The 17,623-nt window shown below is 46.6% G+C and overlaps 1 protein-coding gene across 1 annotated transcript; it reads left to right on the forward strand.

The window, feature by feature from the left end:
* Positions 1 to 250: 250 nt before the first annotated feature.
* Positions 251 to 17,088, forward strand: LOC308116024 (paralemmin-1-like). Its single transcript, XM_080473974.1, has 9 exons — positions 251 to 271; positions 9,431 to 9,464; positions 9,637 to 9,717; positions 14,520 to 14,647; positions 15,465 to 15,528; positions 15,700 to 15,721; positions 16,046 to 16,102; positions 16,178 to 16,306; positions 16,468 to 17,088. The coding sequence occupies exons 1-9, from the start codon at positions 267 to 269 to the stop codon at positions 17,034 to 17,036; spliced, it is 1,089 nt and encodes a 362-aa protein (XP_080330100.1). The 5' UTR covers positions 251 to 266; the 3' UTR covers positions 17,037 to 17,088.
* Positions 17,089 to 17,623: the final 535 nt, after the last annotated feature.

Genomic DNA, 17,623 nt, shown 5'->3' on the forward strand with positions numbered 1-17,623 from the left:
GTTTCACTGTCGCCATGACGACTGTAGCATGAGCTGGTGTTAGCCCTGGTCACTCACAACCAGGTACAATTACTTTTTTTGCTTTTGTCTTTTCTTTTTGATTTTCCTTTCTTCTTTTCTTCTCCATCACCTCTTCCTCCATGTCCTTTTCCTCCTCCTCTTCCATCCATCACCTCCTCATCCTCCTCCCTCTCCTCCTCCGGCTGTGGCTCCTCCCTCTCATCTCCGCTTCCTCAGTGTTGCAGCTCCTCTCATGCTCCGCGGTCATGCAGTGAGTACTCCGTTACTTTAAAAGAAAAAGAAAATACTTTTATTCTTTATTGACTCTGAAACGTGTGAATTCCGACGCGCTGCGGCACCGCCACTCCGCGGGGCGGCGGGGCGGGGCGGGGCCTCCCGCAGCGGGACGCCGTGTGTGTGTGTGTGTGTGTGTGTGTGTGTGTGTGTGTGTGTGTGTGTGTGTGTGTGTGTGTGTGTGTGTGTGTGTGTGTGTGTGTGTGTGTGTGTGTGTGTGTGTGTGTGTAGAGGTACCGGTACCAGATAGTGAGAACCATAGGGACTGGCCCGCTACAATAACTATAATTAGATATCGATCGCTGGATCAATTGATGACGTCACGGCAAGTCCGTCCGAGCTTCCGGTCTTCACCCCTTTCAGAGTAAAACTCACAGGCAATAAGGACCATCTTCCATCCATCTTGTTTCGCTCTCAGTCCGTTTGTGGTCATGGTAGCAGTGCAGAGAGCAGATTTTAATTGTCCCTCCTGTGTCCTTCTCTGTCCGTCCTCCTTCACCCCGGAAGTGTTCTGTGTGGCGGCCATGATGAGGACCGTCTGAATTCTCATTAAGCAAAGGAAAGGAGGTTCTAAAGGAACCACTGATGCTTCCTTTAGAACCTCCTTTAGCCTAGGAACCACTGATGGTTCCTTTAGAACCTCCTTTAGCCTAGGAACCACTGATGCTTCCTTTAGAACCTCCTTTAGCCTAGGAACCACTGATGGTTCCTTTAGAACCTCCTTTAGCCTAGGAACCACTGATGCTTCCTTTAGAACCTCCTTTAGCCTAGGAACCACTGATGCTTCCTTTAGAACCTCCTTTAGCCTAGGAACCACTGATGGATCCTTTAGAACCTCCTTTAGCCTAGGAACCACTGATGCTTCCTTTACTAAAGGAGACCAGCTCATGTCCCCCCACAATTCCAACATTTAAAGGAACCCGCTCATCGGAGCGTTCAGGGAAACTCAGGATGACTGAAAAAGGAGCAGATCATGTAAGTTACCAAAGCAATAATCTGCATAGAACCACTTGAAATCATCTAGAACCCAGAGGAACTTTTTGTAGTTCATTTTCAGAAACTTGTAGTTCTTTCCCCACCATGGCAGACGTCACTAACTAGAGCCGCCGTCGCTTTATTATGACGTCACTAAGTGAAAGTCTGACTGCCTCACCACCGTGATCTCCTTTACTAACTCCTTTAGGAAGCCTCCTAACTCATTTACTAACTCCTTTAGGAAGTCTCCTAACACCTTTCACTAACTCCTTTAGGAAGCCTCCTAACACCTTTCACTAACTCCTTTAGGAAGCCTCCTAACACCTTTACTAACTCCTTTAGGAAGTCTCCTAACACCTTTCACTAACTCCTTTAGGAAGCCTCCTAACACCTTTCACTAACTCCTTTAGGAAGCCTCCTAACACCTTTACTAACTCCTTTAGGAAGTCTCCTAACACCTTTCACTAACTCCTTTAGGAAGCCTCCTAACACCTTTCCTTAACTCCTTTAGGAAACCTCCTAACACCTTTACTAACTCCTTTAGGAAGCCTCCTAACACCTTTACTAACTCCTTTAGGAAGCCTCCTAACACCTTTCTTAACTCCTTTAGGAAGCCTCCTAACACCTTTACTAACTCCTTTAGGAAGTCTCCTAACACCTTTCACTATCTCCTTTAGGAAGCCTCCTAACACCTTTCACTAACTCCTCTAGGAAGCCTCCTAACACCTTTCTTAACTCCTTTAGGAAGCCTCCTAACACCTTCACTAACTCCTTTAGGAAGCCTCCTAACACCTTTCACTAAGTCCTTTAGGAAGCCTCCTAACACCTTCACTAACTCCTTTAGGAAGCCTCCTAACACCTTCACTAACTCCTTTAGGAAGCCTCCTAACACCTTCACTAACTCCTTTAGGAAGCCTCCTAACACCTTTCACTAACTCCTTTAGGAAGCCTCCTAACACCTTCACTAACTCCTTTAGGAAGCCTCCTAACACCTTTCACTAACTCCTTTAGGAAGCCTCCTAACTCCTTTAGGAAGCCTCCTAACACCTTTCACTAACTCCTCTAGGAAGCCTCCTAACACCTTCACTAACTCCTTTAGGAAGCCTCCTAACACCTTTCACTAAGTCCTTTAGGAAGCCTCCTAACACCTTTACTATCTCCTTTAGGAAGCCTCCTAACTCCTTTACTATCTCATTTAGGAAGCCTCCTAACACCTTTACTAACTCCTTTAGGAAGCCTCCTAACACCTTTCACTAACTCCTTTAGGAAGCCTCCTAACACCTTTACTAACTCCTTTAGGAAGCCTCCCAACACCTTTCCTTAACTCCTTTAGGAAGCCTCCTAACACCTTTCCTTAACTCCTTTAGGAAGCCTTCTAACACCTTTCACTAACTCCTTTAGGAAGTCTCCTAACACCTTTACTATCTCCTTTAGGAAGCCTCCTAACTCCTTTACTATCTCCTTTAGGAAGCCTCCTAACACCTTTCACTAACTCCTTTAGGAAGTCTCCTAACACTTTCCTTAACTCCTTTAGGAAGCCTCCTAACACCTTTACTAACTCCTTTAGGAAGCCTCCTAACACCTTTCCTTAACTCCTTTAGGAAGTCTCCTAACACCTTTCACTAACTCCTTTAGGAAGCCTCCTAACACCTTTCCTTAACTCCTTTAGGAAACCTCCTAACACCTTTCCTTAACTCCTTTAGGAAACCTCCTAACACCTTTCACTAACTCCTTTAGGAAGCCTCCTAACACCTTTCTTAACTCCTTTAGGAAGCCTCCTAACACCTTTACTAACTCCTTTAGGAAGTCTCCTAACACCTTTCACTATCTCCTTTAGGAAGCCTCCTAACACCTTTCACTAACTCCTCTAGGAAGCCTCCTAACACCTTTCTTAACTCCTTTAGGAAGCCTCCTAACACCTTCACTAACTCCTTTAGGAAGCCTCCTAACACCTTTCACTAAGTCCTTTAGGAAGCCTCCTAACACCTTCACTAACTCCTTTAGGAAGCCTCCTAACACCTTTCACTAAGTCCTTTAGGAAGCCTCCTAACACCTTTCACTAACTCCTCTAGGAAGCCTCCTAACACCTTCACTAACTCCTTTAGGAAGCCTCCTAACACCTTTACTATCTCCTTTAGGAAGCCTCCTAACTCCTTTACTATCTCATTTAGGAAGCCTCCTAACACCTTTACTAACTCCTTTAGGAAGCCTCCTAACACCTTTCACTAACTCCTTTAGGAAGCCTCCTAACACCTTTCACTAACTCCTTTAGGAAGCCTCCCAACACCTTTCCTTAACTCCTTTAGGAAGCCTCCTAACACCTTTACTAACTCCTTTAGGAAGCCTCCTAACACCTTTCACTAACTCCTTTAGGAAGCCTCCCAACACCTTTCCTTAACTCCTTTAGGAAGCCTCCTAACACCTTCACTAACTCCTTTAGGAAGCCTCCTAACTCCTTTACTATCTCATTTAGGAAGCCTCCCAACACCTTTCATTAACTCCTTTAGGAAGCCTCCTAACACCTTTCACTAACTCCTTTAGGAAGCCTCCTAACACCTTTACTAACTCCTTTAGGAAACCTCCCAACACCTTTCCTTAACTCCTTTAGGAAGCCTCCTAACACCTTTCCTTAACTCCTTTAGGAAGCCTTCTAACACCTTTCACTAACTCCTTTAGGAAGTCTCCTAACACCTTTACTATCTCCTTTAGGAAGCCTCCTAACTCCTTTACTATCTCCTTTAGGAAGCCTCCTAACACCTTTCACTAAGTCCTTTAGGAAGCCTCCTAACACCTTTACTATCTCCTTTAGGAAGCCTCCTAACTCCTTTACTATCTCATTTAGGAAGCCTCCTAACACCTTTACTAACTCCTTTAGGAAGCCTCCTAACACCTTTCACTAACTCCTTTAGGAAGCCTCCTAACACCTTTCACTAACTCCTTTAGGAAGCCTCCCAACACCTTTCCTTAACTCCTTTAGGAAGCCTCCTAACACCTTTACTAACTCCTTTAGGAAGCCTCCTAACACCTTTCACTAACTCCTTTAGGAAGCCTCCCAACACCTTTCCTTAACTCCTTTAGGAAGCCTCCTAACACCTTCACTAACTCCTTTAGGAAGCCTCCTAACTCCTTTACTATCTCATTTAGGAAGCCTCCCAACACCTTTCATTAACTCCTTTAGGAAGCCTCCTAACACCTTTCACTAACTCCTTTAGGAAGCCTCCTAACACCTTTACTAACTCCTTTAGGAAGCCTCCCAACACCTTTCCTTAACTCCTTTAGGAAGCCTCCTAACACCTTTCCTTAACTCCTTTAGGAAGCCTCCTAACACCTTTACTATCTCCTTTAGGAAGCCTCCTAACTCCTTTACTATCTCCTTTAGGAAGCCTCCTAACACCTTTCACTAACTCCTTTAGGAAGTCTCCTAACACTTTCCTTAACTCCTTTAGGAAGCCTCCTAACACCTTTACTAACTCCTTTAGGAAGCCTCCTAACACCTTTCCTTAACTCCTTTAGGAAGTCTCCTAACACCTTTCACTAACTCCTTTAGGAAGCCTCCTAACACCTTTCCTTAACTCCTTTAGGAAACCTCCTAACACCTTTCACTAACTCCTTTAGGAAGCCTCCTAACACCTTTACTAACTCCTTTAGGAAGCCTCCTAACACCTTTCTTAACTCCTTTAGGAAGCCTCCTAACACCTTTACTAACTCCTTTAGGAAGTCTCCTAACACCTTTCACTATCTCCTTTAGGAAGCCTCCTAACACCTTTCACTAACTCCTCTAGGAAGCCTCCTAACACCTTTCTTAACTCCTTTAGGAAGCCTCCTAACACCTTCACTAACTCCTTTAGGAAGCCTCCTAACACCTTTCACTAAGTCCTTTAGGAAGCCTCCTAACACCTTCACTAACTCCTTTAGGAAGCCTCCTAACACCTTTCACTAAGTCCTTTAGGAAGCCTCCTAACACCTTTCACTAACTCCTTTAGGAAGCCTCCTAACTCCTTTAGGAAGCCTCCTAACACCTTTCACTAACTCCTCTAGGAAGCCTCCTAACACCTTCACTAACTCCTTTAGGAAGCCTCCTAACACCTTTCACTAAGTCCTTTAGGAAGCCTCCTAACACCTTTACTATCTCCTTTAGGAAGCCTCCTAACTCCTTTACTATCTCATTTAGGAAGCCTCCTAACACCTTTACTAACTCCTTTAGGAAGCCTCCTAACACCTTTCACTAACTCCTTTAGGAAGCCTCCTAACACCTTTCACTAACTCCTTTAGGAAGCCTCCCAACACCTTTCCTTAACTCCTTTAGGAAGCCTCCTAACACCTTTACTAACTCCTTTAGGAAGCCTCCTAACACCTTTCACTAACTCCTTTAGGAAGCCTCCCAACACCTTTCCTTAACTCCTTTAGGAAGCCTCCTAACACCTTCACTAACTCCTTTAGGAAGCCTCCTAACTCCTTTACTATCTCATTTAGGAAGCCTCCCAACACCTTTCATTAACTCCTTTAGGAAGCCTCCTAACACCTTTCACTAACTCCTTTAGGAAGCCTCCTAACACCTTTACTAACTCCTTTAGGAAACCTCCCAACACCTTTCCTTAACTCCTTTAGGAAGCCTCCTAACACCTTTCCTTAACTCCTTTAGGAAGCCTTCTAACACCTTTCACTAACTCCTTTAGGAAGTCTCCTAACACCTTTACTATCTCCTTTAGGAAGCCTCCTAACTCCTTTACTATCTCCTTTAGGAAGCCTCCTAACACCTTTCACTAACTCCTTTAGGAAGCCTCCTAACACCTTTCACTAACTCCTTTAGGAAGTCTCCTAACACTTTCCTTAACTCCTTTAGGAAGCCTCCTAACACCTTTCACTAACTCCTTTAGGAAGCCTCCTAACACCTTCACTAACTCCTTTAGGAAGTCTCCTAACACCTTTCCTTAACTCCTTTAGGAAGCCTCCTAACACCTTTCACTAACTCCTTTAGGAAGCCTCCTAACACCTTTCCTTAACTCCTTTAGGAAGCCTCCTAACACCTTTCCTTAACCGTGATGTCATCCAGGGGTTAAGGTAAAGTCGATAGTTAAGGAGTTAGGAGGGACTTTTCGGACGTACCCATGATCTGTACAGAGTCCTAGGCGCACCTCTGTCCTCCTCCCACATAGACATATACACTAGAACATAGACATAAATACTAGACCATAGACATAAACACTAGACCATAGACATAAATACTAGACCATAGACATATACACTAGAACATAGACATAAATACTAGACCATAGACATAAACACTAGACCATAGACATAAATACTAGACCATAGACATATACACTAGAACATAGACATAAATACTAGACCATAGACATATACACTAGAACATAGACATAAATACTAGACCATAGACATAAACACTAGACCATAGACATAAATACTAGACCATAGACATATACACTAGAACATAGACATAAATACTAGAACATAGACATAAATACTAGACCATAGACATAAACACTAGAACATAGAACATAGACATAAACACGTCAGAGCGGCCGCCATCTTGTGAGGGGCAAGTCTGCCCCGTCAGCCTAAACAAGTCTGTGTGACAGCGACGTGTTTTCTGAAGAAAACCAGGCAGATATACATTTACAGGACTGTGAAGAATCACTGCTTTCATTTTTTATTTATTAAATTAAAAATCATTTCATTTATTTATTTATTTAATGTAGCATACTTCTAGAAAGTCTAGAGAGGAAATGGAAGCAGTCTGCAGACGGGACATTGGGACGCTGTCCTCTCCTTTTAGAGCAACATGATGGAGCCATGACAACACTATGGAAAGTCTTTATTTACACACAATGGGACATTTATGTACAATGAACATGGACATTATAAAGTTATTACTTTCTTGTGGAACAAATATAGATTTGTTTTAACATATTTACACACAATATCATATTTACCTATTATACTTTCATTTATTTTTACATAGTTACCTTTAATATTACATAGAAAATACTAGTTAGATATTTACCTATTCCATATTTATTTACTGTGACACATTTATCTATTATTCCATATTATATGACATATTCTCTTCCAGCTCTTCAGTTATTAGATGTTTCCCTCTCAGTTCCTCCAGAAGACCCCCCACTGTGCTCTTTGCCCTCCGTTCTCCATCTCTTCATTCCTCTCCTCTCTTCTCAGACTCTCCACCTCGGCCATGGCTTCACTGAGTCTGGCTGTCAGAGCATCAGGACATGTGGGCAGTGATAGGAGAGGTCCTAGTGAGGACCAGATGGACCTGTTCAGAGTCCTGTGTTATCACATTCATTCACTGCTTGTTCAACGTGCAATCAGTTGATCTGCTCTCCTAATCAATATATATAATAATACTGTCTGTGTACATGTCAGTATGTCTAACAGGAGTGAGGTGTGACATGTTGCTCAGCTGTTTGAGAACAGCCAGACAGAACTTCCTACTGGGACCAGGCTGAGGTTCTCCTGCTGGAACAGGCGGGGAACAGAACACTGACTGGTTCTGAGACGCTGGTTCTTTATAAATGTAATCTTCTCCACACTGTAACTAAAAGAGCCTCCGTCAGATGAACCCAATAGACCTTGATATTGTTGTTGTTGTTTGAGGGCGAGCTTCAGCCAGGGACTAGAGAGCATTTCCCACGGCTCCAGCTCATCTATGTCCAAGTTAATGTTATATGAGCTAAACACAACGACAACAACAATAAATATGTTTGTCCTCCCTGTGGAAGGTAATCCCACGCTGTCCATTGTCCTGATTGTCTCTGTTTGTACAACCAAAAGCAGAACAGTGATGCGGTATCGTTGCTGAAGTCCTGACAAATGCCCCTCCCAAGATGGCGGACGCACTGACGTATGTTCCTGCCAGACATGAGGCGTCTAGTGTATATATGTCTATGGTCTAGTGTATATATATCTATGGTCTAGTATATATATCTATGGTCTAGTATATATATCTATGGTCTAGTATATATATCTATGGTCTAGTATATATATCTATGGTCTAGTGTATATATCTATGGTCTAGTATATATATCTATGGTCTAGTGTATATATCTATGGTCTAGTGTGTATATATCTATGGTCTAGTATATATATCTATGGTTTAGTGTGTATATATCTATGGTCTAGTATATATATCTATGGTCTAGTATATATATCTATGGTCTAGTGTGTATATATCTATGGTCTAGTATATATATCTATGATCAGCTCCTTTGGGGGGGGGGGGCCCTGACCTCCACCAGAGAACTGGACCAGGTCTGACCTCCACCAGGGACCAGGTCTGCCCTCCACCAGGAACTGGACCAGGTCTGACTTCCACCAGGGACCAGGTCTGACCTTCACCAGGGACCAGGTCTGACCTCCACCAGGAACTGGACCAGGTCTGACCTTCACCAGGGACCAGGTCTGACCTCCACCAGGAACTGGACCAGGTCTGACTTCCACCAGGGACCAGGTCTGACCTTCACCAGGGACCAGGTCTGACCTCCACCAGGAACTGGACCAGGTCTGCCCTCCACCAGGGACCAGGTCTGACCTCCACCAGGTAACTGGACCAGGTCTGACCTCCACCAGGGACCAGGTCTGACCTCCACCAGGAACTGGACCAGGTCTGCCCTCCACCAGGGACCAGGTCTGCCCTCCACCAGGGACCAGGTCTGACCTCCACCAGGGACCAGGTCTGACCTCTACCAGGTAACTGGACCAGGTCTGACCTCTACCAGGGACCAGGTCTGACCTCCACCAGGTAACTGGACCAGGTCAGACCAGAAGCCTCAGGCCCCGCCCCCTGTCAGGGGGTAAAGTCCCCGGGTCCAGGAGACCCTCTCGGGGGTATCCTCAGTCCAGGATGTCCACATGAGGACGGGAAGGGACTAAAGACTTTAAGGAAAGAAAATGTGATTTAAAAAAATATCAGTTTTCTTTTTTTTCTTCTTTTTTTCCTTTTGTTGTAAAACTAATTTTTCTTTTGTTTGTTTTCTTTATTCCTTTTTTCTTTTCATTTTCTTTTTTGCATTTCTTTTCTCCTTAAACAAATGTCCAGCGTGTTTTTGCTCTCTTTTCCTGTTTTTGGTTTTAAAGTTGTGTTTCCATGGTGACGGACTTTAACAACCACTTTGTCTCTCAGGGTGATTCATCAGGATCGCTCACACACTCTCACGGTCAGTTTGTAGCCCCGCCCCCTCAATCTGACCACGCCCCCGACACACTCTTGTTGCTGTTATTGATCTGTCTGTGTGTGTGTGTGTGTGTGTGTGTGTGTGTGTGTGTGTGTGTGTGTGTGTGTGTGTGTGTGTGTGTGTGTGTGTGTGTGTGTGTGTGTGTGTGTGTCAGGAGAGGAGGAAGCTGCAGATGGAGGTGGAGAACAAGAAGCATCAGCTGGAGGACGACAGGAGAGCCCTGCAGCACCTCAAGGTACTCTACTTACTCTGTTTAAACTCATTACTTTAAAATTATTTAGTTACTTAAAGTACTCCCATTACTGTGGTTACTCAAATGCAAGTTAGTCAGTCTGAGTACTTTAGTCCCTGAAAGTAATTGAGTTACTTTATTGACTGCACTGCTGTTAAAAAGAAAGTGAAATGAATTGAAAGTTGATTTATTTGCTGAACTCGGACACAGAGTTTCACTCAGCGCTGAAAGGAAGTTAAGAATAGTATTTGAATTTAAATACACTTTATATATAGTTATTCAAATATAAACATCTTTATGTATAGTTTAACACAGGGGTGCTCACACTTTTTCAGCATGCGAGCTGCTTATCAAATGATCTACCGACTACAAAAATGCAAAACATATTTATTTCTAAATATATTGAGGATTCTTTATATCTACAATGTATGTTGATGTACATGCACCACCGCATGAGCCAATATTACACAACACAATTAACTATGGACATTTTTTGGCATTACCCGAGTTTACTCTGATGACTTGTACTGAATTGAATCAGCCAGGGATCCATAGTCCGGACAGTAGCTGCTGACAGCCAGCCTCAAGCACACGTCCAGAGGTCCATCATCATGGTGGAACCATCACGGTACCTGGACTTCATGGTCTTCATGTGGACTCCTCTTCCCCTCCAGAAGAGTTCAGGTGACACAGTTTGGTCATTTCTGATGCGAGTGCATCAAACTCTCCTCTCCTGAAAAGGAACATGACTGTGGCCAGTGGGTCCAGCCGTCCTGAAGCTTCGGTCAAACTCTGACAGACGGTTTCCAACCTGCTCTGTGGAGCGTCCACTGTCAGGGGGCACAGGCCTTCCCTGGCATCTCCAGCTCTGACGCCAGCTTCTGGAAGTTTGCCAAATCCTGGCGCTGCAGCTTTGAGGAGCGGTGTTGGAGCGTTGGTCTGAAAGCATTAACTGGACTAGGTTAAGGTCATTCAACATGTTGGATCGGTTCAAAAGGCCCAACCTCAGAGCCACTGAGCGTCGGGTAGGACCAGTACTCTGCATGTCCAGCTACACGGAGGAGCTCCTTCATCTCCGGACAGAGCGCTCCAGATCTTTGCAGGAATGTCCCTGGACTGAGCCTCAGGTCAGGGTGCAGCAACGACTCAGAGTGGGCGCAGTCGGTATCTCCAGATGTGCAGGGAACCGCTGTCTGTGAAGAGATCTGGCGCCAATAGAACAGGAGCTCTTCGTTGCAACATCCATGATCTCCTTCATGTTGAGCGTGTTAGCGCAGAACGCTGCTTGGTGGATTATGCAGTGGTAATTTAGGACGTCCGGCAAACCACGGTCCTCCTGCACGTGGCAATAAATCCATTCAAGCAGCCGCCATTGCAGGAGCTCCACCCGTCTGTACACTGGGAGCGGAGGTTTCCCAATCCTGTCCTGTCCTGTCCTGTCCTGTCCTGTCCTGTCCTGTCCTGTCCTGTCCTGTCCTGTCCTGTCCTGTCCTGTCCTGTCCTGTCCTGTCCTGTCCTGGCGTCTCTCTGGGCAGTACTGTTAATAGCTCTTCTTTTGTAGTGATGTCACTAAACACCATACCAATGAAAATGCACATCTGGGCTGTGTCACTCACGTCCGTAGATTCGTCCAACTGCAGTGAGAAACACTCCCAATCTCCGATGTCCTTCCAAGGTTGCTGGGTTAAATCCTCAGCCATGGCTTCACAGCGCCGTGTAACTGTACTTCTTGACAGCTGGAGAACTTTGATCGAAGATAATATTTCTGCCTTATTTTTAAAGTCTGGGAACAATGAGTCAGCTGCTTCAACGAAGGCCTCCTTTACCATCTCTCCTTCTTGGAAGGACTTCTTGTTCTTAACGATGATGTGACTCACCCGGAACGATGCTTCGGTTTGTTGTGTGAAAAACGACTTCTGTCCGGACACCTGGGATGTCAGTCCCTTCACCTTTCTCTTTCTCAGCTCGCTTTTCAGAGGGAAGTCGGTGTCGTATTTTCCATGAACAGTCCGAAAATGCCGCTCCACATTCCCCTTCTCTGGTATTGCGATGGTGGAGCGGCACATGAGGCAAACGCTCTTCGAAAATGTCATTGTGAAAAAAAAGTCCTCCTCCCATTCCGTATGAAAGTTCTTCCTTGGTCCAGCTCCCCCACTCATTTCTATACCCTTTCTTAGGTTGAAGAGAGAAAACCGAGGGCTGAAAATTGGCGGTAACTCGCTGACAAGCTTGCTAGTTAGTTAGCACTTAGCGCAGTTGTTTGCTCATGCACAGTGACCCAAGTGTCAGACAAAATTCAGATGTCATCTGATTGGCTGCCCTGTATGTCAATCAAAAGACGGGATGGATGATAGGCTGACGTCAATGTTTTTAATGTCACGCGATCTACCAGTACTCCCTTTGCGATCGACCGCTAGATCACGAAGGCCGTATTGAGCACCCCTGGAGTTATACTTCATATATAGTTATATATAAAAGACACTTTGCAGTATTCATTCCCTCCAACTGGTGGTGGTAAACTACGTCTGACCACCAGCAACCACTCACTCTCTCACCCTGTGACCACCACCAACCACTCACTCTCTCACCCTGTGACCACCAGCAACCACTCACTCTCTCACTCGCTCACCCTCTGACCACCAGCAACCACTCACTCTCTCACCCACTGACCACCACCAACCACTCACTCTCTCACCCTGTGACCACCAGCAACCACTCACTCTCTCACTCGCTCACCCTCTGACCACCAGCAACCACTCACTTTCTCACCCTGTGACCACCAGCAACCACTCACTCTCTCACTCGCTCACCCTCTGACCACCAGCAACCACTCACTCGCTCACCCTGTGACCACCAGCAACCACTCACTCTCTCACCCTCTGACCACCAGCAACCACTCACTCTCTCACTCGCTCACCCTCTGACCACCAGCAACCACTCACTTTCTCACCCTGTGACCACCTGCAACAACTCACTCTCTCACCCTGTGACCACCACCAACCACTCACTCTCTCACCCTGTGACCACCAGCAACAACTCACTCTCTCACCCTGTGACCACCACCAACCACTCACTCTCTCTCTCACCCTCTGACCACCACCAACCACTCACTCATTCACCCTCTGACCACCACCAACCACTCACTCTCTCACCCTCTGACCACCACCAACCACTCACTCTCTCACTCTCTCACCCTCTGACCACCACCAACCACTCACTCTCTCACCCTCTGACCACCAGCAACCACTTACTCTCTCACTCGCTCACCCTCTGACCACCAGCAACCACTCACTCTCTCACCCTGTGACCACCAGCAACCACTCACTCTCTCACCCTCTGACCACCACCAACCACTCACTCTCTCACCCTGTGACCACCAGCAACCACTCACTCTCTCACCTTCTGACCACCAGCAACCACTCACTCTCTCACCCTCTGACCACCACCAACCACTCACTCTCTCACCCTGTGACCACCAGCAACCACTCACTCTCTCACCTTCTGACCACCACCAACCACTCACTCTCTCACTCTGTGACCACCAGCAACCACTCACTCTCTCACCCTCTGACCACCACCAACCACTCACTCTCTCACTCGCTCACCTTCTGACCACCACCAACCACTCACTCTCTCACCCTGTGACCAACACCAACCACTCACTCTCTCACCCTCTGACCACCACCAACCACTCACTCGCTCACCCTGTGACCACCAGCAACCACTCACTCTCTCACCCTCTGACCACCAGCAACCACTCACTCTCTCACCCTGTGACCACCAGCAACCACTCACTCTCTCACTCGCTCACCCTCTGACCACCACCAACCACTCACTCGCTCACCCTGTGACCACCAGCAACCACTCACTCTCTCACCCTCTGACCACCAGCAACCACTCACTCTCTCACCCTGTGACCACCAGCAACAACTCACTCTCTCACCCTGTGACCACCACCAACCACTCACTCTCTCTCTCACCCTCTGACCACCACCAACCACTCACTCTCTCACCCTCTGACCACCACCAACCACTCACTCTCTCACTCTCTCACCCTCTGACCACCACCAACCACTCACTCATTCACCCTCTGACCACCACCAACCACTCACTCTCTCACTCTCTCACCCTCTGACCACCACCAACCACTCACTCTCTCACCCTCTGACCACCAGCAACCACTTACTCTCTCACTCGCTCACCCTCTGACCACCAGCAACCACTCACTCTCTCACCCTGTGACCACCAGCAACCACTCACTCTCTCACCCTCTGACCACCACCAACCACTCACTCTCTCACCCTGTGACCACCAGCAACCACTCACTCTCTCACCTTCTGACCACCACCAACCACTTACTCTCTCACTCACTCACCCTCTGACCACCAGCAACCACTCACTCTCTCACTCTGTGACCACCAGCAACCACTCACTCTCTCACCCTCTGACCACCACCAACCACTCACTCTCTCACTCGCTCACCCTCTGACCACCACCAACCACTCACTCTCTCACCCTGTGACCAACACCAACCACTTACTCTCTCACCCTCTGACCACCACCCACCACTCACTCTCTCACTACATTCACACAGGCAGTTCAGGGGTTCAGTGTCTTGCACAAGGACATGTCAGCCAGAGATGGGAATCGAACCTGCGACCTTCCAATCAGCAGACGACTGCCCTACAAACTGAGCCATGCCTCCAATAAAGTTAAATATATATAAATATTCTCTCGTGTGTGTGTGTGTGTGTGTGTGTGTGTGTGTGTGTGTGTGTGTGTGTGTGTGTGTGTGTGTGTTACAGTCTAAGTCTCTGAGGGAACGGTGGCTTCTTAATTCAGGATCTTCTGGACTGCATCAGGACCAGGACCAGGACCAGGACGTGGACCAGGACCAGTCCAGAACCCGGATCCTGGAGAACACCATCCACAGGTCAGTCTGGATCAATTTAATCTGCTCTAATCTTGTCTAGTCTGGTTTAATCTGCTCACATCTCTGATAATCTTCACTAACCTGGTTTAATCTGCTCTAATCTCATATAATCTGCTCTAATGTAATCTGGTTTAATTTTCTCTAGTCTCCTATAATCAGCTCTAATCTCTTTTAATCTGGTTTAATCTGCTCGAATCTGGTTTAATCTTCTCTAGTCTCATAATCTTCTCTAATCTGGTATAATCTGGTTTAATCTGCTCTAATATCCTATAATCTGCTCTAATCTTATCTGGTTTAATCTGCTCTAATCTCCTACAATCTGATCTAATCTGGTTTAATCTAATCTGGTTTAATCTTCTCTAATGTTCTATAATCTGCAATAATTTGGCTGAATCTAATCTGGTTAGGAAGAGGAAGAGGAAGAGCAGACAGACAGACAACAAAACACACGTGGAAAGCAACAAAACCCCAGATCATGACATTTAATCTGTTATAATCTGGTTTAATATACTCTAATCTGGTTTAATCTGCTCTAATTAGGTTTAATATTCTAAAATCTGGTTTAATCTGGTTTAATGTGCTATCATCTAGTTTAATATGCTCTAATCTGGTTTTAATCTGGTTTAATATGCTCTAATCTGGTTCAATCTGCTCTAATCTGGTTTATTGCATTCCAATCTTCTCCAGTCTGGTTCAACCTGGTTTAATATGCTCTAATCTGGTTTAGTGTGCTCTCATCTGGTTTAATATGCTCTAATCTGGTTTAGTGTGCTCTCATCTGGTTTAATATGCTCTAATCTGGCATAATCTGTTCAAGGTTGGAACAGGAGCTGCTCAGTTTGGAGGCTGAAGCTTCATGTGAAACCGTCACACACACTTTTGTGAGGACACACACACACACACACACACACACACACACACACACACACACACACACACACACACACTCAATGTGCATTAATTAACCAATTATTAATTAATTAAAACACACACATTGTAACAGATTAACAGATTCAGTGATTGATTAATTGATGTGTGTGCTTTGTCTCCAGGTCACTTCTGGACCAGTTCTAGGTAAGTACCTCCTTTGTAATCAGATTACAGTTACATCCAGTTTATGATAATGAGATTACAGACACTTTAATAGATTACAGGGAGGTCACGGAGGTCAAAGTTCAAAAGACTCCTCGAGCGGATGAGGTGACAAGAGGTAACACACAACACACACACACACACACACACACACACACACACACACACACACACACACACACACACACACACACACACACACACACACACACACACACACACACACAGATTGCTACTGTTGTAATCAGATTACTGTAAACAGAATATAAGCAATGTTTTGATGACCTTCTCTTTTTTTCCCATGAGCCCTGGCTGAGGTCAAAGGTCACAAAAGTCCCCAAATGAACGAGGAGATGAAAAGAGGTAACACACACACACACACACACACACACACACACACACACACACAATTACAATTGTGTGTGTGTGTGTGTGTAGCCATGTACTCAGTCCAGATCACAGTAGAACGTGACAATCTGACGGGAGAAACTCGAGTTCTGTCATCCAGCACGACGCCGCCGGTTCAGACGGAGACCGGGGTCAAAGTGTACGAAGACACACACCGAGGTAACACACACACTAAAATACACACATTGTAACACACACCAACACACTAAAATACAGTAAAACACACACACTGCTCTGTGACATCACTGTGTATCTGGTTACCGTGGCAACGAGGCGCTGGAGCTGCGGTTGCCGCAGTGACGTCTCTCTCTCTCTCTCAGTCGTCCACGAGGTCGACGGCGACGATGGTGTCCACCTGCTGAGCTCCTCCGAGGTGGACCAGCTCCTCCTCCAGGCCGACCGGGCGGCCATGATAACCCCGGCCGTTGCCACGGCTACCAGTGGCAGCGGTGAGCCCGACGTAGGCGGGGCCAGCGAGGAGCACCCAGTCACCATGGTGTTCATGGGCTACCAAGACGTGGAGGACGAGGACCAGACCAAGCAGGTGCTGGGCCTGCAGGGCGCCGTGAGGGCGGAGCTAGTGCTGCTGCGCGAGGACACGCCCACTTCCCCCGCCGCCACGCCCGCCACTCCTCCCGCCGCAACTCCCATCGCCACCATGCCCACCGCCGCCGTCTCAACAGCACATTGTGACCTGCCTCCTGCCGCTGTGACCACGCCCACCACTGCAGTGCCCACGCCCACTGCGGCAGTGGTCACGCCCACTGCGGCAGTGGTCACGCCCACTACGGCAGTGGCCACGCCCACTGATGCTACGGCCTTGCCCACCAAAGTGCCTCCAGTGACGAAGGAGAAGAAGCCACCATGCAGATGCTGCAGCGTCATGTGACCGAGCCAACGGCCCCACCCCCCTTCGAACTAAATCTGCCCACCGCCTGCCTCATGACATCACTTCCTGTTTATAGTGCTGCGCTTTTATTTATACATTTTTCTATTCCCGCGTGTTTCCCACTACGATGATCCAGCCTTAACCTTAGCGTTAGCATTAGCCAGTCGGAGGAACTAATCGATGACTCAGCACGTTTCATCTTCATCCTCCACATCTTCCTCATCTGCTTCCTGACGCAGCTATTTCTGTTTCCGATCCGTTTAACATCTCCAGAAAAGTCTTGGAAATGTTGAATCTTGACGCTTCTCAAGCTCCAGCTGGTAAAGTGACTCAGCAACTCCTCGTAAAGTGACTCAGCAACTCCTCGTGAAGTGACTCAGCAACTCCTCGTAAAGTGACCCAGCAACTCCTCGTAAAGTGACTCAGCAACTCCTCGTAAAGATGCTCAGCAACTCGTCATGAAGTGACTCAGCAACTCCTCGTAAAATGACTCAGCAACTCGTCATAAAGCGACTCAGCAACTCCTCAAAAAGCCACTCAGCAACTCCTCAAAAAGCCACTCGGCAATTCCTCGTAAAGTGGCTCAG

Source organism: Lipophrys pholis, assembly GCF_963383615.2.
Source record: "Lipophrys pholis genome assembly, chromosome: 10".
Classification (NCBI taxonomy): domain Eukaryota; kingdom Metazoa; phylum Chordata; class Actinopteri; order Blenniiformes; family Blenniidae; genus Lipophrys; species Lipophrys pholis.